This window comes from Daucus carota, chromosome 6, assembly GCF_001625215.2.
Source record: "Daucus carota subsp. sativus chromosome 6, DH1 v3.0, whole genome shotgun sequence".
NCBI classification, from domain to species: Eukaryota; Viridiplantae; Streptophyta; class Magnoliopsida; order Apiales; family Apiaceae; genus Daucus; species Daucus carota.
The window spans coordinates 18,844,234-18,871,099 of NC_030386.2; the positions used below are offsets into that span (position 1 = coordinate 18,844,234).

Consider the following 26,866-nt stretch of genomic DNA (forward strand, 5'->3'; position numbering starts at 1 on the left):
AAAAAAATTATATGTTATTATTATTTCACGTTGTTATAGATAGAATTTATTGTTTTAATATAATAAAGCTGATGCGGATTATAATTATAGAAAAGGATTTATTGAAATTTATACATAATATCTATAAATTTATTTTTAAAATGTCATATCAATTTTTAACTAAAATTTTTATAGAATTCGAGATGCTCAAAGCACCACAATTTTCCAATCACCCCCAAGTAGAGAGACGCATCAGGATTCAGGGGTGTCAATAGTCAAACAAGTACAAACTTTAGATTCAGATCTCTACAATCTACTAAACTCATAACTCCTTTGACCTCGAACGTAAAAATCGCCAAATTGCAGTGCTCCTCACCATTTAAAAATCTAAATAACGTGATCCCAAATGCTCATAAATGCCCCCATCTCAAACACAACAATGTACATATTGCACATTACTATTAAGCAGCAACATTGTAACTTGCTACAATTTTGCACCTCATTTCTAAGCAAAAACAGTTCAGAAAATCTAAGATGGGAAGTAAAGATGAAGACCATCCAAAGAAGAAACTCTATCAACTAAGTATTCAAACCAAGCTCAAGCTCAAGATAATTTTGCTTATCCTTCTTACCAACCTTGTCACTATCTACATTTTCAGTGGCCCTTTGCAGCCAATCTCCAAGTACACTCAGAATCTGGCTATTCCTCTGTGGGACTCTACAGGTCTGCTGCATCAGCTCAATACTACTCAACATGAGCTTGCTGGTAGTCATTCTCAGATACAGGATTTACGACGAAAGCTAGCTACTACTACTTCACTCATTGAGTCACTGCTTGTTGAGCTTGCTAGCCTTCGTGAGTCTGGAAAGAGCACGCAGGGTGGTGATGCTGAGTTCTTGGACTTGTCGGATGAGGTGAAGCTTGCTGTTGGTCCTCATAAGCTCCCGCTTGGGTTTTCGCCTAGAAGTGGATCTGATAGTGTGCATCCTCCTGTTGGAGGGGGGTGTTTGAAGTTTCCGAAAGAGTTGGCACAGTATATGGCTTATGACATTGGTGGAGAGTGTCCAGCTGATGATGTTTTTGCACAGAGACTTATGCTTAAAGGGTGTGAGCCGCTGCCTAGGAGGCGGTGCCACCCTAAGTCGCCCTTGGGCTACGTGGAGCCAACACGAGTTCCAGAGAGCCTGTGGACGACTCCACATGATAAAAGCATCATTTGGGATCCTTACACTTGTAAAAACTACAAGTGTCTTGTAGACAGACAGAAATCTCCTGGTTTTTATGATTGTAAAGATTGTTTTAATTTGAAAGGAAGAGAAAGATCAAGGTGGCTTGTTGACAATGGAGGCCTTGATTATGGGATGAATGAAGTTCTTCGTACAAAACCTGCGGGAAGCATTCGAATTGGCCTGGATATTGGAGGTGGTACAGGGACTTTTGCAGCTCGGATGAAAGAGAGAAACATTACCATTATCACAAGCACAATGAATATTGATGGTCCGTTCAACAGCTTCATTGCATCCAGGGGATTGATTCCGATGCATGTCAGTGTATTCCAGAGGCTTCCTTTCTTTGAAAACACATTGGATATTGTGCATTCAATGCATATTCTGAGCAACTGGATCCCAGATACAATGCTTGAGTTCACATTGTATGATATTTACAGGGTGATGAGGCCAGGGGGGCTGTTCTGGCTCGATCATTTCTTCTGCATTGGATCACAGTTGAATGGAACATATGTGCCTATGTTGGATCGCGTTGGATTCAAGAAACTGAGGTGGAATGCAGGACAGAAGCTTGATCGTGGAGCAGAAATGAATGAGTGGTATTTCTCTGCCTTGTTAGAGAAACCAATGACTTGAGAAAGTTCTCTGTACAAGTCCATCCACAATAGACAATCAGTTTGTATGATACAAATATGAATAAGCATAATAATCAGAATCAGAATATGACATATATGATGTAACAACACATTTGTAATATTTCTACAGCAATATTCCTTGTTATAACTTAGCATTAAACAAATTCTTGTTATTGCCTCTCAGTTATATCATATATAGCACCACATTTCTTTAGGCAAACCTATTATAGACTGCAGCAGTGGACAAGAATCTATGGTAAGTTTCTCAGGCTTGCTAAGGGTTTCAAAGAAGTCCACGATGCTTGTAAATAAATTCCTATTGAGGTTCAAATCCTTTAATGACGATGATTTAATTAAAATATTTAGGGGGAAGAAATTATTCGATAAATTGCAATTTGCAAGACTCAATACCCCTATAAACTGTGGGAAAGAGGCCAGAGTTGGGAGTCCTTTCTGCCTATTCCATCACCATTAGTTTAAGCAATTTCAAATTCCTCAGGCCCACTGAAAACTCAATAAGACTAGAGCAACCAGAGATTAATTTTATGAGATAATAGTGTGCTTGTGTTTCTGGGAAATCTAATTTTTCACACGTTTACATACAGGGAAACAAGTCCCTTCGCAAATTTAATGGTAACTCATTCTGTACAACCATTAAGTATCAATCTCTCAAGTTTTGGGAGTTTGAGAAGTCTGGACTTGTAGTAAGGCTTCTAGAATGACTAAGATTGCGGATTTTCAGTGCTGAAAGACGCTGTCATCGGAAAAGTATATATTAAAAGTTTAAAACCGGGCAACTGAATAAATGATATATGTATCAAAACCAATTGTTCAAGAGAAACCACTGGTGCCATACCTTGAATCCTTCCATACTCGCGTCAAGCTACTCCTCTGCATATCAAGACCAACCAGTCTCTGCGAAGACAAATCATTACAGCTCCACATTCGAAATGACATCTATTGCCAACAAACATTGTAATCTTCTAGTAAATTCTCCATAGCTTTGTGTGAGGCCTACAGTATTGAGCTGAAGAAACTCTAGCTGCTGCATCATTGCAGATACATCAGTATCTAAGTCCACGTCATACGACTTTCTTCTCTATCTATTTGACTATTTTTATGTTTTTTTTTTTTTTGTCACAAGATACTTTCTCGTATAAAGAATTGTATCCGAATATAATAGCAGCTGCAAGGAGTTCCTTTCGTTCAAAAAAGTTTACCATCTAACCCTCGAACATGCATAGATGACCGAGGACATTTAGACAATAAAACTTTAATGTTCGATAAGAAAACACCCATAAGAGGTCCCGCTATCAATATTTTTTCCACTCGCATACCCTGACAAAATACAATGCAAAAAAGAAAATAATAAGTTCATATAGAAAATAAAACTATCTAAAAAGGAAAAGGAAAAGAGTCAACAAACTCATAATTAAAATATAATATAAATATTAAAGAATAAGGAAAGTAAAATAAAACTAAATTAAAATAAATCTTTAAAAATCTACACCAAAGAGATAGTGAGATCTCTTTGGTTAGATACCTAATAAAATAATACATAATAAAATTTAAATCCCAACAGATAATATCAAATAATATTAAAAATATAAATAAGAAAGTATAATTGAAAACTGAAAACATATCTAGCCATATCTATTTGAATATAAGACACAATCTTGGCAAACAAATGTATCCTGATTTTAGCTAATTACCATTATCAACACTATAAATTTCGTATACACCAATTAAACATTCAACCATTAATGGCGCAATATTGCCTCATTAAGGCACAATAAAGCCATCATAAATGGCCCCCATGAATTATTAAAATTCAGGTACAATAATCAGCAACAAATTTCTACCAATTAATTATCTAATTAAAACACAAAATTCAAATTATAGCATGTTACATATAACTAAAAGTCAAATTCTAAAGATAAACAAATTTAAAGATAGTCAACTTACCATTCAAAGAATAACTAAAATTAAGATCTACAATTACTACTATTAAAACTAAACAATATCCAAAATTACAGAACTAAAACTGAAATCATGCAATAAAATTAGACGATCGGGATGATCTAATTTCACAACACGTACAAAATAAGTCACCGCAACACTAACTCCACCGCCACGGTCCAATAACTACAAACATACATCATGGACACTAGCGAAGGACTAAGAATAAAAAAAACTAAGAATCGAAAAGGAAGATACAATAACAAATAAAAACTAACTAATCATATAATACAAGATTGATAACACATATCTAATCTCTTGAAATTCGGACAAAAAATAAATAAAAAAAGACGAAATATGATACGATACAACTCATAACAGAATGGATTCAAGCACACAATTATACCTAATCATGAAAAACGAAATATGAATCACATCGCAAAAACTATACCGTAAATCAACAAATAATCACATAATAATAATCACGTAGTATTATGTTTTGAAAAGATCACACTTGTTTTTCCTTTTCTTTCTGTCAATGAGTTCCGCAGATATGAGCAATGCTAATCTTGAACACTTTGACTTGGTCAAAATTGATGTGTTGGAATGGACCCATATGAATGATCGTCTCGCATCTCCGATCAGCTTGATATAGCGTTAACATGATGATGGAACAAAGAACATGATATTTAAAAACTTCCTTCGGCTGCCCTCGCGGAGGAGATGAACGAAAGTAAATAATTGATGCGTAAGAAATGATGAGAATCAGGATTTGAAACTTCTTAAAGAGAGAGAGTTTAGATGTAGAATGCTGACTTTTGTTTCAGAAACTTTTGAATTCAAAACTTCGTAAGAAATGGCTTTTGACTATTTTTATGTTGAACTTGAAGGCTACAGCTTTGACTGCTATTGTACCCTGTTGCAGAAAAGTAGGTACATCAGATACAAAACAGCCTCACTAGAAGTGTGTTTTCTTAAATTTTTCCCCGTCAAAGCAATAATAGTTAAGCCATAACCTACTTCATTCTCCAGGCTCATCAGGTTATTCATTGTGAACAATATATAGTTTCCCATGTCCCTCATTAAAAGATGAATCATCATTTTTCTACCAAATCATTTTTCGAAAGACATCGATCAACGGGTTGAAAAATACCAACAACTTCTTGCAGCTAACATGCATTAGATATATATCAATTATTAACTGTATGATTATGGTATTCTCTAGAAATAAAAAAAGTAATATAAAGGAATATATTCTTCACATCATCATCTGGCAAGGAGTCAGAACCTTATATTAAGTTATCCGACAATGTCACCATCAGGAATGGTTTCTAATTTCTTACCAACAAGAAAAGAGCCAAAATCAGTAGAGCTAAAGGAAGTCCTCCACAAAGTTAAATAACTATAACAAAAATTGGATGTCAGAAGAATGCCCTTTAGGTATAAAAGTATCATGTACATGAACCTAACAAAAAAACCCTTAAAATTTGATAATTGTTCGTTATGAAAAGGTCCGGACATTAGAATTTATTTATTATTTTAATGGTTTTGTGGACTGTGGTTTAACTGATGAAAAGTTTACCTGGTCACTTTCTTTTGTGAATATAATTCTGAAAGACATAAAATAATTAGTTATAAGATATTTGGTTAGTAAATGAATATGCAAAAGAAAAGTGTGATTAACAACACAAAATGGAGGTTAATATCCAGTATGGTATCAAGTATGTTAATAAGAATCGTGGTTTTTAAGAAGTTATTCTGAATGCAAATGATGTTATTGTTGGAGTAACTTTGATTCTATATTGTAGACATATTTTTGGAGTTGTTTAGAGTTAACTCACGATTCCTGAGATTTTGTTTGTTTATTTAAGAAGTCGTGTTGCGCCCTTTATTAGCTAATGGAGGTTAGTTTTTAAATTATTGAATTTAGCAAAAATTGTTGTATAGCTGTTTAGAGTTAACTCACGATTCCTGAGATTTTGTTTGTTTATTTAAGAAGTCGTGTTGCGCCCTTTATTAGCTAATGGAGGTTAGTTTTTAAATTATTGAATTTGGCGAAAATTGTTGTAAGTTGTAACTAGCAACTTTCAACTGGGGGCCGTCCTAATATATAGGAAAATCTTAAAAGTATAGCCCGAATCGATATGAAGTTCAACTCTAGAGCATAATTGTTAACAGAGGAATTTGGTAGTCAACAAAATTCGAGGTTGTAGCCGGAATCAAGATTTGTGACGGTCGCTACTCGTACCGCAGAGTGGTGGTGATGTATGTAGATGTGGCTGAGATCGTAGACTAGAGTTCGTGATTGCGAAAAAGACTAGGGTTCCTTCACTAGTATCTTGCTCTCAAGAATTGCCGATGCCTAAAATGTGCCTACGTACCCCGTTTTATAGGGAATCAAGCCGGACGTAGTTCTATTCTCCTAAGATACCTACTTGGATTCGGTTTCCCCTTCTGCCGCGTTCCTGAAAGGGGCCCAATACGATGATGCCTAGTAATGCGTCTTGTAGACTCTCGAGCGGTCCAAGACTTACCCCAAATGAAAAAGGCCTTTCTATACTCCCTAATGAGGACAACTCACCAGACTACATAGATAGAGCCTTCCTCGATATATCTTCAAGAAGGTTCCATAAGCTCCCCGACAAGGACAACTTGCCAGACTAGGTCTTCTCTAGTCTTCATCCTCTACCTCCCAAGAAGGACGACTCCTCAGAATACAAGGTAGAGTCTTCTACTGTCAACAGTAGGCCCCACATATGCTTAAGGGCATCCCCCTGAGCACAATATGTCACATCATGTCCTTATCATCATGTAAACTATCTTCATATATTAATGTGTCCTCAACAACAGGGCGCGCCATGAAAAAAGGGCGCGGCCACATATGACCCGGCTCAATCACAAACACTCCAGCCTAATATAGTCTTTCGTCATCATCTTCATGGGCCTGGCCCACAAAGTTGGTCTTCATTTAAATCATTTCCTTTTAAAATTGAGATGTGTCTTCTTCCTCCAACTAAGGCGCGCCCTCACTGGAGGTCCTTTTGGACGCGGTCAAATATGTGGGCGCGCCCACATATTGCCGAGCCTAATATTGAGCGTGTCAGTCCATATCTTCATCTTCTTTATGGGCCTAGCCCATCAGTAAGGTCCATGTTGAATTTTGGATATAACAATAACTTCTAAGGAACACCTTGTATGCCAACTCGGATCATAATCTGTCACTTGCAATAACATACTGTAATAAGCTTGCCTAGAAGAAGGAAAGTCTGAATTGCAAGTACATTGTCCATATTGTATGAGAGATGTCAACATTTCAGAAAAGAGCACGGCCAACCATGTCAAAGCTGAACATTTTAATTGCTGCTCGATCTGGGGTGCCAGAAATACATCAGCCTGCAAGTGAAAATTGCATAACTTGTAATATAAGTTAGTATTCAGTAGCTTGATAAACTATGTCGTACTCAGGTGTGTAGATGTTCTACCAATCTATGTGAGACGGATATTTAATATCTACTATTAGAAATAACATAATAATATCAGTCAAGGAAGAATTTAGGAATAAGTCAAAAAATTATTAGATACTTCATTCAAGATTGCAATTGTATGTTGCTTTTTGCAAACATGTATCAGTCTGTCGGATAAGGGCAAACCAAAACTTCATCTCCAGTGGCATACTTACCATCATGGTTACTTAATAGCTTCTCGAGAGATGAAACAAGCCATACTATGTTAGATAAGTTTGCTTAATATAACAGAAACTGAAACACATATATTGACAACCACAATTATCTATGATTCCTTCCTGGCTTTACCAGTCAAAAACCATGTTCGTTAAGCTTTAACTTGTGACTTTTATTAGTAAATTAGCTACTTGTTTTAACGAGTTGGAAACTGATCTAGAGCTTAACCTGCCAATATGAAAAGGAATGCTCAATTCTCCGTCCTACCCATTTTCTTCACAAATCTCATCACTAAAAAAATTACAAGCCCTAATCTTCACACCTTTTTTCTCCATTAATTTTGTTCACAGTTCTCCAATCCCAATCACATGGAGCACTAAAGTCTTAATACAACATCGGCCTACTCCGCACCTGCACTAATGGACTCTGTTAGTTTGATAGAGCTGATCAATTTCTTAAACAAAAAATAGGTTTCCTGCTGGAAATAGAACTTCCTATATTCACCTTGCAGCACTTCTATCTTTCTTGTTTACATTATCTGGTCAGGGTGAGCAAGGGAGATGGATAGAAACTCACCAGTGAACCTTTCGGATATGATATTGAGCCCAAGGAAGCCTCTCATAAGGACCAAATTTCTCACCAATATGTCTGGGGAAAAAAAAAATCAGCGTAAAAGGAAAGCGTGTAACGTTGATGACAAAAGAAGATATAGCAGGCACTCAGCACTGCAAGGGGAATCAAGCACTCACCAGTATGCCCAAGAAATTATATTTGCATCCTACGAGTTAATGATAACATATAGCAGGGTGCCTAGAACACGGACGACCGAGCATTTTTCGATGATACGCTGAGTCCGTCGGTGAGCTTAAAATAGTCACTTATGACTTATATCGACTTATTGCGATAAGTGCGTAGTTTAAATTGTTTGTTTGGGTAATTTTGTATTACAGGTGACTTATGACTTAATAATAAAATAATAATATAAATAAATTTGATAGATTAGTTTTATGAGCGATGAAATTAATTTTTAATAAAAAAAAAGTTGTTCAAAAAAGTACATCCTACCAACTTCTAACTTCAAGCCTGTTTCTGGTTTATTTTTAATTTTAAATCAGCTTATAGCTTTTTACACAAACAGACATTTTTCAGTTTAAAATCGAAAATAGCTTAAAGACCGGGATCATGAGGCCTGCCAAACAGGCTCCCTGTCTAATCTAAGAGCAAGTCCAACAGTGCTCTAAAATGGTGTCCTAGACTAGAATTTAAGGCACTTGAGGCAAAAATGTAATCCAACAGTGTCCTAGTGGTGCCTTAAAACACTAGGACACACAACATGTGCCTCATTTTTAAGGCACTACTAGACTTGTCCTAAACTATTTTCATTCATAAAATATTCACTTCCCTCCTTTTTCACTCCTTTTCACACTTGTCTTACATGTGATTGTATTCAAATATATTAATATTTTAGTAATAGGGCATCAAGATAAGACATATTATTGAAGTAGATGTACAAAAGTGATGTCCTAAACTACTAGGACATTATATTTTATAATATTTATAAGGCAATCACTAGGACACTCTTGGACTTGCTCTAAGGCGTTCAGGAAATAGAGAAGCTTCCCCCTGGTGCCATACTATTGGCAAACTATCATCACGAGTTCACGACCTATTAACATGATACAAAACCCAAAACTCTAACTTGTATATTGCTGTCCAGACTCCAGAGTGTATATATTTCTGTATGATAAAATATGTCACACAATGTAACCTATAGATCGGTAAATGAGTCAGATACGTTACACGATGTAACTTATTTTAAAAATATGAGGAAAAATAATAATTTACATAAAAGGAAAAAAAAACTCAAAAAATGTAAAAATCAGTATGCCGTCTTATAATCTATACTATACTATAATAAGCCAACATAGGTATATTTTGTAGTCCAAAATTTTAGTTATATTTTTTGGTTTGTTACTCTCCTTTTGGTACTACAAGTCTACAAATTTGGAGTCTATCTATTCGTATTACATTGTTAAACAGTTTCAAATACTAAAAACTCTCGTAACAATATATTATCATTTAATATTTCATTAAAAAAATTATAATGATGTTACAAATAAAATTATAAATATACAATTTTGAATATATTTTTTCAACAAGAACTTTTATATAACTTTTTTTAAATTTAACGTGTTCTATTTTAATATAAACACGAACCATTACATAACCCTTTCTAACTTTAATCTTGAAAGTTTCTGTTGTCAAAAAAACCAAGATTACAAAATTAATATTTCATTAAAAAAATTATAATGATGTTACAAATAAAATTATAAATATACAATTTTGAATATATTTTTTCAACAAGAACCTTTATATAACTTTTTTTAAATTTAACGTGTTCTATTTCAATATAAACACGAACCATTACATAACTCTTTCTAACTTTAATCTTGAAAGTTTCTGTTGTCAAAAAAACCAAGAATACAAAATTACGTTGAAATTCGATTGATTAGATTACTGAATATTTCAAATGTATTACACAATCGTCTATGTTTGGAAAAAATTTGAATTTTCTGATTTTTTTATTTTTAAATCTACGTGTACTAAATTTGGACTAAATGTTTATATAAATATTTATTAGGGTATTTTCAAGTAATCGGGAAAAAAATATAGTCAGCTGAATAATATAATTTAATTAAAATTCAATCCATTAATATTAAAATACTAATAAAATGATTTTAAAATTTAAATTATAAATAAATAAATTATGAATTATATACCCACCCGTGCTTCGCACGGGTTAAAAGCTAGTATCATTTATATAGGGGACCATGTTGACAACTTTTAAATATTTATGATCACATGTCAATGATTGACAACGTTATTGTAAAAGCTCTTAGACAGAGTTCCTTAGTTTTATGTAAAGACCGACTCTAGTTTCTAAATCAACAATGGGACAGAGAGAATAGAATCCGAGTCCCTCCTAAATTTAGTATTGATCATGTTATGTAACTAACTTATTTAAAATCTTAAACTGTCAAGGAAAGACCCCAACAAAATCTTACACTCTTCGATGCTTGCTACTAAGGTGTCTTCAACTCTTTATGCTCCACCAATGAATTCCTTATGTTTGGAGTATGCTTGAACCTAATCGCGTTCAATTCCTTGTACTTGTGTCATCAGAGGTTGTATCAATCTATCACATAGCACAAAAAATAATTGGAGTAAGATTTAAGCACCTCTTAGGAACCCTAATGCACAATAATATGACAAGTACGTACATCAATCCTACAAATATTATTTGCACGTATCATCTGATCATCCTTGCCCTGAATAAATCTTGGGACGAGTAACATATTCGTGAGGTTTCTTCCATGTAATAGGAGAGAATAAGATTTACCAACTGAAACATTCATAAAACACCACTAAAGAGATCAATGTACAAATAGAAATAGTTCTAAAAAGACAGGAGGGCATTCTAAGGTAAAAAAGTGAGAATAGGACGACTAATATGCAAAGTTATTGCGATATAATAATTTTGAAGTTTGAATTTCTGTACCTATGCAATTTTATGGATTATTATTTGCTCATTTTTTAATAATCCCGTGCGTAAAAATAGGATAAGTTCACCTTTGCCCCCAATTTTCAGAATTCCAAGTCGAGCACTCCTTACCTATGTTCGAGTAAACAAGATTCTCCCGGCCAAATAAATAGAATTTCCCAGGAATATTAAAATCAGACAGTTGGAAAAACGTTTCATCAGCCAGAGAAAGACGAGTGGCATTGTTCTGTTCGGATGTCAAGATGTCATGATCAATGTCAATGTCATATACTTCTTCATCAGCATCATTGCCTCCGTAGGGCACAAGCTTAAAACCAAACTCTTTGATAGAAGGGCTTTTTCTAACTGAAATAGTAATTTCATCCCCAGCTTCAAGTAATGTTCCCAACTTGAAGTAGATCAGCCATAAGACACTGATATGTGAGCGGGAAATAACATCATAATTCCATCTCAAATCCTTGGTTCGATTATAAACTGTCACCAACACCAAAAAATATGTTTCTCGTGGTTCCCCATCATAGACAAATCCTACAGTCAAGCCCTGGATCTCAAGGTTATTTGGAACAATAAATGTTAGCCCTGTTATGTCCTCTTTTTTAAAGGTGAAGCATCCTGGAAGCTCATCCCCTGGAACCCACGTGCTGAATATGCCATATTCATGTGTCACCTGCGCCACATGACTTGAATACAATGCAGAGAGAAAAGAAAAAAAAATCAGCAAGAAACTGAGTTAAATTACCTTGATATCCTTGTACAGATCAAGTTCTATCAATTTCTTTTCCAGTTCCAGCAACCCCAAGTTCTTTTTTATTCTTCTGTCCACATATCTGATAGATACCCTCTTGAAACAGCCCTCAACTTCGACCAGACTGCGGCACTGAAGACATTCAAGGTAATATGCATCAGCCTGCTCAGCAAACTTCGCATGGCCTACCCTAAGAAGATTTTTTAAATTCCTAGGGAGACCTCTAACAGACTGAAGCAGTGGACAGTGGTTTAAGCAAAGTTTTTCAAGCTTCCGAAGAGTTTGGAAGCTGTCTGGGAGGCTCGTAAATAAGTTCTGACTCAGTTCCAAATATGTTAATGAAGGCAAGTTACTTAAATCTTGGGGGAAATGATCATTTGATAAATTGCAACGAGCAAGACTTAATTTCCTTATACATTGGGGGAAAGAGTTCCAACTTCGGAGTTCTTTAGCCAGAGGAAGTAATGCATTCATGTCCAAGTCATCAGCACAAAACTCTTTCAGCAACTGCAAATTAATTAGCCCCCCAGGAAACTCCCTAAGACCAGAGCAACCAGAGATATCCAAGATTTCAAGAGATTTTAGGTTGCCTATGCTTCTAGGAAGCTTAGTTAATTTTCTGCAATCTTTAACGTCCAGTAAAACAAGCCCCTCCGCGGATATAATGGATTCACAAATTTCAACCAATTCTGTACAACCTTTGAGGAACAATTTCTCAAGTTTTGGGAGCTTTGAGAAGTCTGGACTTTTGTTAAGCTTTTCAGAATGACTAAGGTTGAGGATCTTCAGTGCTGGAAGACACTGTTATTGGGTAAAATACATGTTACAAGTGGACAACTAAACAAAACAGGAATAAATTAAAACCAACTATACAAGGTTAATCATTTATGCATTACGAAAAAACGAGCCCCAACATATTTGGTATACAAATTGAGGTGTGTATTTAATTGGGATTTTAAAGGATTTTTTTCATTTATAAAATCTGTGTGGATTCAACTCGGATTTAAATTATGTATCGGAATCTTGGGGTATTTAGTTAGGATTTTAAATTATGCTACAAAATCTGGTGGTATTCAATCATGATATAATTATGCTTAAAAATCCAATGCTATTCAATTGAGATTATTTGAAATCCATTAAATCTGATGGTATTGAATTGTTAATATATATTTTTGGACTTCATAAAATGATGGATTTTGTGGGTTTGTTCATTGTATTTTAAGTTTTTTGAAATCCCACAAAAATTCATGGCATTTTGAAGCATTGTGCTTAAATCCTAAAGACTCTATATCAACTCTCCGACATTTTATTTAGAGTCCTCGTAAAATCAAAATCAGAAACAATCCATTAGAATTCATAGTTTATATATAATCCATTAAAATCCATAGGTTGTTGTAACTGTGCTGGGCGCGGCTTTATATTTTTATTATTAATTATCTTAATATTTAATAAAAAAACTATTACGTGAATAATAGTTAGGTTATAATTATTACAAAAAATAACAAGTATTTAAAAACACTACCATTTTATAAGTAAAAGTCTCAAAGTATATTATCAAATAATTTGTTTGAAAAAATATTCTCATAATTCATTTGAAATTAAAAATGATATTTAAAATGATAAATCAAATATATCCTTATTATATACTTATATATAATAAGCGTAAGGGAGATAATTTGGTCGCATGGTCCTCTGGTCCAAAAGCTTATCATCCGTTGGATCTTATATTGAACAAATAAACACCGTTAGATTGGAACAAAATTAAATTCTGTTCTAGAAGGCAGCTGATATCTACTTGCATGTTTATAATTCCTTTTCTGAATCTAAAACAAATTCTGTCTTTCACATGTATATGTTTTTTTTAATCCTAAATAAATATTTCCTACCAGTTTTATTCGTAAAATCATATAAATCTCACCGTCACAATTTTTTTATAATATATTTTAAAATTAATAAGCCGGATTTATGTGAGGAACAGATACAAAAACTTTTTCTTAATCCAAAATAGATTCTACCTTCTTATTGCATATTTATGATTCCTTTTCTTAATTCAAAACAAATTATGTTTATCAATTTTAATTTAGAACCATATAAATTTTTTGAAAAATATTTAAATCACATTATAATAATTTTAATATAAAATAAATTTATTAATATAATCTAATAGGAGTTGGCATTACGTATTCCACTCAAAATATATTAAAATTTAATAGATAAAATTTAATACTTTGGCATGATACATACGAGAAAAGCAATTGCTTGATTAAAACAATTTATTTGAAACCATTAATGACTGTAATGATGTATTTACCAAAGTTCTAATTTACAAACAAATCATAATTTCGAATTTTATTTTATTGAAATATTTTATTTAAAATTTTTTAATATAAATCAAATTTTTTCACACCACTTACAATATATTTAAAAAATTTATAAATAATTAAAAAGCTTCCGCGCCTTGCGCGGGCTATAAGCTAGTATATATAATAAGCATAAAGCGGGTTTGTTGGTCTCGTGATCTTATACTAGAATTAACAAAAAACATATTATTTGTTAGATCATAATCTACATTAAAAATAACCGTTGACAGAAAATAAGATATGCACACACAATATATTCAAATTATTCATTTCCTTATCATTTTCATTATCCTATCATTTTTACAGTTCCATGTTCATTCACTGGGTTAACTAATAATTCCTCATCTTATATTTTATGATTATTTTCTCTAACAGATATCAAATTCTTCAATCAGTTTTGCGCTCCAATATTAATTCTAACACAATAAATATTTGACATCGCAAAATTATTTCAATCAAATATTTTTTTTTGAAATTAATTAAAAATCAATATCATGCCATCCAAAAAGTATATGTATTAAATATTTTTTAAAATAAAATGTCAAACCAAGATTATATTATAAATAATATTAATTTTTCACATGACAAAAACACCTAAGCATGCTATAATTTCAATAGAATGCATATTCAAAAACATGATGCAATTCTACTTACTCTAGCTTCTCCATTTTTATGTGTGTCGATGAACTATTATAAACTAGCAACACATAGTAGAATGCATTTTCAGAACACGTTATATGAGATTCCTACTTAGGCTAAAATAATATATTAGAGTAAATGACAAAGTGGTGGCTGTTAGGCATGAGCATGGTGCGGTTCGGTTCGGTTTTGACTAAAAACCGGACCGTAACCATATTAATTCGGTTTCTAAAATCAAAAACCAAAACTAAACCATATATAATTGGTGCGGTTAGGTTTTCTAAATTCGGTTTCGGTTTTAAATGGTGGGGTTTCGGTTTCAAAACCAAATATAAAAATTAACCTAAGAGTATGCATAGGAAGTGGCTACCATTACATTTAGTAGACCAGAGCTTAAGAAGTCGACTGACTATCAAAAAAGTTCTTAGTCATTATACAGTATACATTAAGTCATTAACATATATGATGCATTTTGTCAAAAAAAAACATATATGATGCATTATGAGAATTAGCACTCCCCTGGTGTCTGGAACTCCTGCCATACATGTAGGGATGGCAGAAAAAACCGATCCGAATGGATACCCGACCGTTTCGACCCGAATGGATCTTACCGAACCCGATATTTTGGATTTGGATTTGGATTTGGATTTGATTTTTAGACCCGAACGAGTTTGGATTTGGATTTGGATACTAGGTATTCCGTATCGAAACCCGACCCGAAATCCGAATCCGATCCAAACCCGATCCAAACCCGAAACCCGAAAAAAAATCCAAATATATGTATATGTATATGTATTACTAATATACTTTTTTCAATTTTAAATCTACTAAATTGTGTTTATATATATATAGGTAGAGTGTGAATGTGTATATTCTTGGGTTATATTGACTTTTTTTGTTTAACTAATGAGTTACTTTAAAATTTTATACTCCATATAGTGAAGATTTGTGTTTAGAAATTATTAAATACGGTTCAAGATTTTATTAATGTGTAATGCTTTATTATTAAAGTAGTTTAGTTTTAAATATAATGAAATTTAAGGGTGAAAAAATCAAAAATAATATTTTTACAATACTATATAAATTTCGGAATTCAGGTTTTGGATAAACCCGAATAAACCCGAACCCGATCCGAAACCCGTGGATTTGGATTTGGATTTGATATGTGAAACCCGATTGGATTTGGATTTGGATTTGGATTTTAAAAATAATTTGGATTTGGATTTGGATATCTCAAATATCCGAACCGATCCAACCCGTTGCCATCCCTACATACATGCTGTGATGAAATGAAATCTAAATCCTAACGTGAAAATCACAGAACACACCATCTTATGTAACCTTGGACAATATACAGAATTAAATGGCTAGTGGTAGATATGCATATAACTAACTACAGAAGTCCAAGAAATAGATTAGCACCTGAATAGTTATAAAATAGAATGCAGAGAATAATATTACAAAAAATTAGAATATATATATATATATTAAATAATTTAATATATATATATATAAATAATTTTATGGTTCGGTTCGGTTTGTATTCGGTTTTAAAAATTTTAAAACCAAACCGCAACCATATTATTGGTTCGGTTTTTATTCGGTTCGGTTACTAGTTGGTTCGGTTTTTAATGGTGCGGTTTCGTTCGGTTTTTAATGGTTTCGGTTCCGGTTTCAGTTTTTGATTCGGTGTAGTTTCCCAAATTTTACAAAATATTGGCTGGAGTTCAAAACCTACATATTGGTGGCTGGACTTTACCTCCGCCTTTTAATAAGGTGGCTGCCATCAAGCTCCGTTAATTTTGACCGTTAAGTCCAAAAAAAAAAAATAAAAAAAGGGTAATAATAGCAGAAACTTCCCATCCCTCTAAAATATCCGTTTCCATCCAAATTCTTGAAACCCCACTACCTAATTTCCCAAATTTTTCTACCCCTGCCCCTTCTACTCATTTTACTAATCACTAATGTGTAACTACAAAATCTAATTCTTTTTCCCAGCGTGTTTGCGTATTGACATTACAAGTTGTTTTGATAAATGTCCCCTCCCTCTTATTTTAACAATATTTCTGAATGATTATGGGGATGATTTGTTTGGGGAAATCGATAAAGCTATTGCTGAATTTGTTAAGCAAGGCTTGTTGAGACCGAATCCGAAGAAGGAGAAAGGGAAAGTTGGTGAAGTGGTTGATAAAGGGACCGGAGAGGTCGGCGTGTTCGTGTAAATCGGGTTGGATTTTGAAGGGGTTGAGGATGGAGATGGTCTTGTGGTAGATTTGTCTGGTGTTGATGCCGAGTTCGGGGGGGGGGGGGGCTTTGTCGTCGAAATTGGGGCGGGAGGTTGGTAGGGGACAGTGGCGGGGCGGTTGCGTTGGGCGGGGGGAGTGGGGAAACACTACTGAGGGATGTTGAATTCTCTGACCATTGTGTGTGAGAGAGAGATCATGGATTCACCTGATCTGTGTGTGTAGAGAATGTGTAGAGAAGAGAGGTTTGCTGGATCGGCCTGTAATCTTGCCCAACAGTATCAAATTTTTAAGAAAAACTGACAAATTTATGGAAAAACCTGTTTTTTAATTTTTTTTTTTAAACTTAACGGCCTAAATTTAACGGACCTTGACGGCAGCCACCTTATTAAAAGGCGGAGGTAAAGTCCAGCTACCAATCTGTAGTTTTTAAACTCCAGCCAACATTTTGTAAAATTTGAAAAACTATAGTCACCACTTTGTCATTTACTCAATATATTAATACTATAAAAGTTATGTATCACTTCTTGTATAGAAGTTACAAAGAAATTACGTATTATAACATGGCGATTGGCACTATCATTTATAATAAATTTGGAAAGAATAACTATTATAAAAGTTTCAATAACTAGATCTATCGGAAAAATGGCCCCAGATCTCACAAAATCTGGAAATAAGGCCCAGAATAATAATAGAGTTGTGAAAAATGGCCCCAAATATCAGTTATTATAGCCGGATAATCTAGCGTTTTTAATTTGGGAAGAAAACGCTAGATCGTGTCGCGTTTTATTTTTTTAACCTAGCAAAATGCTACACAATGTAGCGTTCTGTTCTTTTAACTCTAACAAAATGCTACATAAAATAGCATTCTGTTCTTGTAACCCTAACAAAACTCTAGACGATATAACGTTTTTGATGAATATCCCAGACACTACACGATGTAGCATTAATAAATGGTATTCGAGGCCATTTTTTTGGATCATGATATTTAGGGTATTAATGATTGATATAGTGATAATGGGGGCCAACACCCGATTTACCGAGATTATAAACTCAAAAATAAAAGTAACATAAACACAATTCAACAAATAACAAATAAGATATAAATATTAAAAATATATAAAATATATGAATATTTGTACAACGCATGGGTTATAAACTAGTATGTAATATATAGTAATTACATTATATATTATTCAAATTTAAAAAAACTAAATTTATTTGAACTATTCTCTTTTTAGCCGACACTCTTCTTGGCTACAAAGAGGATTAAAATAGTAATGTAGATAAAATCAAAAAATATAAAAGAAATACTATAACTAAAGAATGGAGAAGGCTTACACTAGTAATGTAGATAAAATAAAAAAAGTTAAAAGTAATACTATAACTAAAGAATGGAAAGGTTTACACTCGGGAAGCAAATATACAAATCAGTTTCAAATTTTTTTGCTGCATCCTATATGTGTCAAAGCATTCCTTGTAAAAAACTTTTAATGAAAGCAAAGAACTTGTCCAAAGTGTAAATTTTAAACAAAAAAGAATAATTACAGTGATTTTCTAAAGATTTGTAATAGTAAAATAATATAGAATACCTAGAATTCTATATTATATGATGTAATGCAAATGGGAAGAAAATTCCCAAGTGAATATGTTGAGAATTAAAATAAACTTCCTAAATTTAGTATCAGTCTTTCTCTCAACTTTCTATTCTGTTAAATTAAATTTAGTTTATTTTTTACTAATCTCTAACACATATTTTAAAAATAATCTTCAAATATTTTAACAGAACATATACCTTTGAATCCTTCCATACTTGCACCAAGGCACTATGCTGCATATCAAGACAAACCAGCCGCCGCAAAGATAGATCATTAGGTACATATTCAGAGTTACATCCATGCCAGGACAACCATCGTAAGCTTCTAGGAAATTTTCCATAGCTTCCACTGAGTTCTAAATTACTGAGCTGCAGAAACTTCAATTTCTGCATCATCGCAAATGCTTCAGTGTCGAAGTATGGGTCATCTGAGTTTTCTTTTGAATTGATTTTCATGTGAAAGGCTAGAGCTTGCAATGATTTTGTACCCTGTTAGAGACAAAAGAAAAGGGTAAAATGCATTAGCTGGTACTGATACACATTATACACTATAAGACAAGGCACACACTAGAAGAGAGCTTTCTTACAGTTTTATCATATAGTACATCAAAGCAATCCTTTGAATTCCATAACCTAGTGCGTTCCCCAGGCTCATTAGGTGATTCTTGGCGAACAATATCTCTTCCCATGGCTCTAACTAATAGATGCATCGTTATCCTATTATTAGAAGCAATTTCCAGAAGACATCGATCACGGAGATAATCAATACCAACAAGTGCGTGCATCTCACATGCATCTAGTATCTCAACTGTTTTATCACGGTCTTCACCAGGAAAAAAACAGGCAATATGAAGGAATATATCCTTGATATCTTCGGGCAAGGAATCATAAGTGATCTTGAGTTTTTCTACAATTTCACCTTCAGGAATTGTTTCTAACTTCTTTGCTAGACAAACCCATAATTCTAATTCCTTATCAATAAGAGAAGACCCCAAAATCCGAAGAGCTAATGGAAGTCCTTCACAAAGTTTAACTATTTTTTTTGTCTGCTCCATGTATACATCAGGTGGGTGCCCTTGTTGAAAAGCATGAAAACTGAAGAGCTCAACCGATTCATCATTCCTTAAAGCTTTGACCTTATACAGCTTATGAATCATAAATGATTTTATCAAATTCTCATTCCAGGTTGTAATAACAATCTTACTTCCCTCAAATAAGCTACCGTGCACTCCGAATATTGCATTCAATTGGCTGATGTGATCTACATCGTCTAGAACTAGAAGAACTTGTTTGCAACTGATGGCATCTCTAATCTGATGCATTCCTTGATCAACAATATATAGTTCTTCCGTTCTGTTGCATATATCTGAAAGAAGTTGCTTTTGTATTTTAATTAAACCTTTAGTTTGTTTTGATCTTTCCTTTATATCAGAGACAAAGCTAGAACCATCAAAATCTTCATGGTACTTATTAAAGACACACTTCGCAATTGTTGTCTTCCCGATACCACCCATGCCAACTATCACCAGTATGCTAGAATTGGTAGCAGCATCTCGTATCCACAAATCAATGTCTCTCATATGTGAAGACATTCCTACCAGGTATGGAGGGACATCCATGCTTTTAAGTCTTAATTTATTCCGTACCTCTTTTACAACTTTTTGAATAAATTCTGCCTCATCCCTGGAAGTTACAGTGAACATAATAGAGTAAGCACAGAATGTATGTGATGTATACATTTCTTTCTTAAACAACAAGAAGATTAAATCTCAGCATCTGAGCGTAGTGTACGCAGTCATCATCAGGCATCGCCTATTATATAAAATGCTGAACTGGACAAGGGAGTTTTCGAAATATATTTCTAGTTTGGCATTAACTGTACTCAGATACATGTCATGATATGATCCACATATATACTTAGTTAGACAAGACCATCTCTATTGTAAACCTAAGCATTTATGTGAAAATAAAATTCACTACCATGTCATTTTATCATAGTAATTATAATCATCTTTCAGTAGTGAAGATGACAAGATAGGGAGAGGTGAAGTGATAAAATGATAATGATTACCTGTTAGCTTCCTTTTTTAATTCCATTCCAGATATATTTGCAGCATGTTCAAGAGCTTCCCTCCACTTTATTATATTCTCCTCCAATTCCTTTTTCTTTTCTACATTACTTTCTCGTTCAATTTCCTTATCGTAGTCAGCAAATGCTTCTCCAATGCTGCCTGACTGTCTTCTAATATTTGTAGGTTCGACATGATAGAAAACTGGTAAAACTATATGTTTAGAGGTTCTACTTCGGTCAAGGATCATTGCAAGTTCATTGAGGCACCACTTGGAAGAGGCATATTTCTCCGAAAAGACAATTACTGAAGCACTTGACTGATTAATCCCTTTCTCCAGCTCTAACTTTATTGTGTTTCCTCTACTAATATCTTTATCATCTCTAAATGTTTTGATACCAGCATTCACCAGAGCTGTATAAAGGTGGCTAGTGAAAGTAAAACGTGTGTCTTCGCCTCTAAAACTCAAGAATACTTTGTAAGGAGATATCTGTGTTGAAGTTGATGCTTCTTGGTCTTCCACAAAAGCCATTGGCCAAGGCTATAGAAAAATAAAAAATCAATACATCTAGTTAGTAATTGTAAAGTGAAACAAACATTGAAGAAAGAAAAATCAAATTCAAAATAAAGGATGATTAAACATTAATAATATTTAAATTCTGGAAACCAAATTGCCAATTGATAAGGATAAACCTCACATACTAGTTGGTTAAATTTCATCTAAGTTAGGATGTACATAGTTACTATACTGTATACATGTAGTTATCTATATCTCTGGCCAATAGCAGGGAAGTAATTGTCTGTACTATTTAAACACCTTCATGTAACTTACATCAGATGCTAAATCGAAAAGTTAAAATTCCGTATCTGCATGCCTTCTTTCCAATAACATGCATAATTTTATATGAAATAATATGGCTGCATTTGTGCATCTTTAGATATATGGGTGTTTCTAGTGTGTGCCCACATCAACAACTACTTTTTATTTAGGTGGGAGATTTTAATTGGTGAAAAATTTTGTGCATGCAAGGGACCATAACTATTAATGGGATTAGAGCCACTATACATGCACCACCTAATTAAGAGTGGTTGTTAGTGTATGCCCATGGGCACACTTAATATATTCGTAGATATATATACATATACACCCTTATTATTCATCATATTCCCTTCTTTATTAATTTTATCCCTCAAAATAATCACATGAATGAATTTTGATAACTTTGTAGTTCTCCTAGGGTGACTAGGTATATTTGCAATGTATAAATAAGGATTTAGCTTTAACATGATACAAATATGAACAATAATCTAGCAGCAAAGCTAATATTAAAATATATTTACACAAAATATTGGATTAAATTAACTATTCAATTCTATCTCCAAATATCACATTATTATATATCAATTGGTGGATTCACGAATGGAAGAATCAACTAGTAATTTAATATCAAACTCAATTGTAGATTAAAATATAACGGACGGAAAATAGTTCCCTAATAATTAAAAACATATTTCATCTAAAAAGAAATAGTCACTTAACAAATGGAATTTTTACTTAGGTGATGATTATGATGAAACGCAAAAATGAATTGAAGCATTAGTGGCTCATTCTTTAAATATGAATAACCATTTATTATTGGGATATTCTCAATGCTACTGTGTGTAATTAGCTTTTGCCAATAGGATCATCACATTTTTTGTTCTACGTGAGATGCTTTTGAACATTTGGTTTTCACATATAATACCCTCATGTTAAATCAAATGTAACATAAATTAGTTTTGGATTGTAAAACAATTTATAAATCTGAAATCTTTTTGAAAAAAATACATGAAATAGAATTTTCAATCATGTAAAACGGAATTAAAATAAGTGAGATATATTAAAACTTCATAACCGAATTCTGACCATTAACATATTAACATCTCACTCATTTTGGCTCCATTTTACATGATTTAAGGTTTTCAGTTATTTTTTTTGCAATTATTTCAAATATACAATTTGTTTTATACTCTAAAAAATATTCTATTACATTTAATTTAACATAAGAGTATTATTATATGTGAAAATGTACATGATAATCAGAGGTAGAATCAAAAAATGTGGTGGTACCACTATCAAAAGTACAGTGACACCATAAAGAGTATTCGTTCTTCAATGTAAATAAAATCAAGTAGGGAGATGGTAAATTGGCAATTATATAATAAAATCCTAAGCAGGGATTCTTTGCTCAACTGCCGCACTGCGCACTCAATTCTTAGGGGTTCTTGGGTACGCTGTGATTCTTGAAGATTCTTGTGAAATTATAATAATGTAATTAGTTATTTACTTAATTACTTAACTACTTCAGAGTGCAATAATTGTGTTATCAAATAATTATTATTTAAATTCCTAAGCATAAAAAACTTATTTTATATATTTGATAAATATAAATGTAACTCTTGAAATACATGTATAATATCTATTTTTAATATATTAATATATGCCGAATCCCCACACCTGAATCCCCTTGTTTTGAATATGTTGAATTCCCACATGCACTCACGCGCGCATCATAGATAAAATCTTATCAAACCAAACTTCTAAAATTTTTAAGAAGACTTAAGTTGGTCAATTAATTACCTAACATTGACATTTTTTGAATACCTAAGAAATATTTCAAATTCAACAAGCAGAATAATTCAAGGAATAACTTAATTAGGTATCATACCATGTTTCGGTATATTATATATAATTATTATAAACATAATACAATTAAATTACTCCTACATTATATAATTTTCAAGATATAGAAAATATGACTTATTGTCTACAATATTATAATATTCAATTTATTATAGTAAAAATTATTTGTCAAATATATATTTAGTTTCATAAGTAAATTTGAATAAATAATTTGGATGAAGAGATAATATATGGTTAGATGTAGATTATACTATATGAAATAGTTGATATAAGTGACTAGAAAAACTCCCATACCATTGAATTAATGTTTTCGAATAATTAATAATATTTAATTTATGTTGTAAATTTATTACTCCATCTGTCCCATTTTATTTGAGCTTCTTTGACCTTCACGGAGATTAAGAAAAAGGTAGTAAAAAGAGTAAATTTAGTTGAAAAGTAGGTAAAGTGGTGGGACCTATCAAAATTTCATAATAGATTTAAGATAGTTGAGGAAAGCGGTGGGTGTAATAATGTTTATTTAATAGAAAATGAATATAAAATTGTGAAGTAGTGGGTGTAATAGTGAAAAGTGGTGTTCAAACATAGTAAGTATAATAGGTTCATTCTTTTTGGGACCTCCCAACATATCAAATGGGACGGAGGGAGTATAAAATTAGCAATACATAATTTAGATTTTAAAATAATTAAACTTCCTTAGTTAGTAAAGTATTGATAACAATCAATAAACACATTTTTTATAATATAGTTTAATTATTTAAAAGTATAAATTAAAAACATATAATTTGAGTAAAGGATGGATTAGTGCATTTATTTAGATTACTAATATTTTGTTTCAGCTAATTAGTTATGACAAGAATATATGAGTTGGATAATCATTTGTCACTAAAAAGTAATCAATAAAGTAAATACATGTTAAAATAAAATGAAGAGTAAATCAAGAGTGAATAATAAAAAAGTTGGATGATCAGAAGTTATGATTCCACAAGAAGTTAGAATTTAATGTTTACAGTAACTTAAAAAATATGGCCATGTCTTGGAAGAAGGACCTTAAAGGCTTAAACCTTTTGATCAAAAGTCAAGATAAAATTCTAATCTGATCCGACCCTCGAGCCTAAATGAAATTTTTGTTTTTAATTTAAATATGCCGAACTCGATTTTACCTTAGTATAGCCCAATTTCTAAATTAGAAATCTTTAAATTCCACGCAGAGTCGAGTTTTTCCCGCAATCAAACTTAAATACGACTATCTAAGCTAATAGATTGGTATGTGTTGGACCAAGCAAGCACTTTAACCCCTCAAACTTCACATCTTGGCAAGTCATCAGAAAACAAACATGTACTAAGGAAATGTGTCCTGTCCCTGCCCTACGTATGTTATGGCATATTATTAGCTGGGATTTTTTGTTGGATGTCTTAACTTTAAATTTTTATGTGTATGCAGGGGGTCTACAGAGTCATCTAGCGGAGAAATCACTTATTCTAGGATTTCAATCATTCAACGTTTTTTTCGCTGGATGTATGCTACTAACATTCGATGTTCTAAACCAGCTGCCTAAAAAGATAAGCAGCTATAACGACGGATCCTGTGATATATCATTCTGGTACTGCAGCACCATAAACGTACATACAAAAACATTATCAAATTAATCACAACCTCGAGCTGTGAACATGAACATGCACACACAATAACAGATACTAACTCGCTATCCACTCCCTATTAATCACATAATAAGACCACAATTACATGCATATATCTATACATACATGGCTAACAATAACTAACATTTAATAACAACGAAGTCGTCTATAAACAGTTAACAAAAATATAATTTTACATATATTAACTAAACATGAGAGAGATACATACCTATATCTTGCTGTGAGCTCTGCTCTAGCATCTGTCCTGCTGCAATGAAGATGCAAGGTAAGGGTGATATTTAAGATATTATACAGATAGTTGATCACAATGCTTCAATTATTGAAGTCAATGATCTGCCTAATCTTTATTTTACATATAGTTTTACTGTCAGACATTTGTTTATGCAAGTCTTTGTCTGATTCATGACCTTTGTTTATGCAAGTCTCTGTCAGGGTCCATTGATGCTACCAACAATGTTATGAGATGCAAGAAGCACTGTTATCTTCCTCTCATTCTAATATGTCTAATTTATCCAAACAATCGCATGAACTAAATTTTATAAATGTTTTTAATTCATTAAAGGGGAATCATTAACACCGAGGTCCTGATGATGCAATTTAAGGAATATATCCTTGACATTAGGGGTGAACACGGGTTGGGTCGGTCGGGTTAGGGGCAAAAAAATGACCCAACCCAATTAGTTCGGTTTATAAAAAAATTAACCCATTAACCAAAAAAAATATACATAACCCAACCTTGCTAATTAAAATATGGGTTGGGTTGGTTCGGTTTGGGTCGGGTTTTACAAGCAAAAAAGAAAAATACAAACTAAATAAACTGTCAATGCTGCCAAATTGCCAATCTGCTCCAGTTCACTGTTCTTGCACTTCATAGTTCATAATACATAACAAAATATTGTCCTAATTTACATATCAGAAGATAGTCTGCTTAAAAGTTATATAAGGGCAGTCCTAGGTTTAGCATCTGGTGAGTTGTAAATTAATTTACTAGTTGATCTGTCATTCAACAGTATCTGGTGAGTGAGGATTTAAAAAAAATCAGCAAACTATGTGGTAAAAAAATATTGGACCTGGGAATAATATGTTTATTTAATTATTTTTATATAAACGGGTTGGGTTGGGTTGGTTAAGGGTTAAAATATGTAAAACCCTGACCCAACCCAATTTATTCGGGTTTTTTGAAAATCAACCCATTTAATAATCGGTTTCAAATGGTTCGGTTTAATCGGATGAAAAAAGGGTTGGTTTGGGTCGGTTTTTGCGGTTTGGGTTGGTTTTGTTCACCCCTACTTGACATCATCATCTGAAAAGAAGTCATAACTTAATGATTTTATGGAATCTACTTTCTTACCAATAAGGAAGGAGCCCAAAATCTGAAGAGCTAAAGGAAGTCCTGTGACCTTCGACAGTTATTCTACCCTGTTGGAGACAAAAGAAAAATTATATTACGAGAGATGAAAAAAAAATTATCTAGAAAGTACATTGGATATAAAACAGAACACGCATTAGAAGTGTGTTTTCTTAAAGATTTCCTCGTAATAATAAATCAAAGCAATCCTATGAATACCAGGTGATTCTTCACAAACAATGTTGTTTCGATTTCTCTAATTCATTGATGCATCATTATCTTTTTAACAGAACCAAATCCCAAAAGACACTAATCGATGAGATGATCAATACCAACAACTTCTTGCACCTTGCATGCATTTATAATAGTATCAATTTCATGATAAACAATCTTTTACATCCAGTAAAACAAGTATCTGAACAATTTTAATGGATAAATATATTCCAATTGATTTTGTACAACCATTAAGGATCAATCT

At 32.8% G+C, this 26,866-nt stretch overlaps 2 protein-coding genes across 14 annotated transcripts; one reads left to right on the forward strand and one right to left on the reverse strand.

The window, feature by feature from the left end:
- Positions 1-406: 406 nt before the first annotated feature.
- Positions 407-26,449, reverse strand: LOC108224737 (disease resistance protein RUN1). 13 transcript variants are annotated; one of them, XM_064079442.1, is made up of 12 exons: positions 26,392-26,446; positions 25,249-25,287; positions 20,698-21,236; positions 19,214-20,309; positions 18,825-19,115; positions 11,782-12,588; positions 11,154-11,709; positions 10,762-10,883; positions 10,546-10,676; positions 8,057-8,128; positions 7,082-7,193; positions 4,693-4,716 (listed from the first exon to the last, which is right to left on the reverse strand). In XM_064079442.1, exons 3-9 carry the CDS (start codon positions 21,225-21,227, stop codon positions 10,638-10,640), a joined length of 3,441 nt encoding a protein of 1,146 aa, XP_063935512.1. In that variant the 5' UTR covers positions 21,228-21,236; positions 25,249-25,287; positions 26,392-26,446; the 3' UTR covers positions 4,693-4,716; positions 7,082-7,193; positions 8,057-8,128; positions 10,546-10,637. The 13 variants fall into 13 exon arrangements, with proteins under 13 accessions (XP_017254941.1, XP_063935516.1, XP_063935517.1 ...); XM_064079445.1 differs by having other exon boundaries at positions 4,699-4,716; positions 7,135-7,193; XM_064079444.1 differs by lacking the exon at positions 4,693-4,716 and adding an exon at positions 7,803-7,891 and having other exon boundaries at positions 4,723-7,193.
- Positions 514-1,842, forward strand: LOC108225994 (probable methyltransferase At1g29790). The gene has a single exon (XM_017400946.1). It carries the CDS (start codon positions 514-516, stop codon positions 1,840-1,842), a length of 1,329 nt encoding a protein of 442 aa, XP_017256435.1.
- Positions 26,450-26,866: the final 417 nt, after the last annotated feature.

What these genes read in the sequence shown, in the direction of transcription:
- LOC108224737 (XM_017399452.2), bottom strand. Translation starts at nt 21,227, where the DNA reads ATGGCTTTTGTGGAAGACCAAGAAGCATCAACTTCAACACAGATATCT. An exon ending in AAGTATGGAAGGATTCAAAG is followed by an intron (nt 12,589 to 18,824) that starts GTATATGTTCTG and finishes ACCCAATAACAG; the next exon opens with TGTCTTCCAGCACTGAAGAT. An exon ending in ATCTGTACAAGGATATCAAG is followed by an intron (nt 11,710 to 11,781) that starts GTAATTTAACTC and finishes CATGTGGCGCAG; the next exon opens with GTGACACATGAATATGGCAT.
- LOC108225994 (XM_017400946.1), top strand. Translation starts at nt 514, where the DNA reads ATGGGAAGTAAAGATGAAGACCATCCAAAGAAGAAACTCTATCAACTA.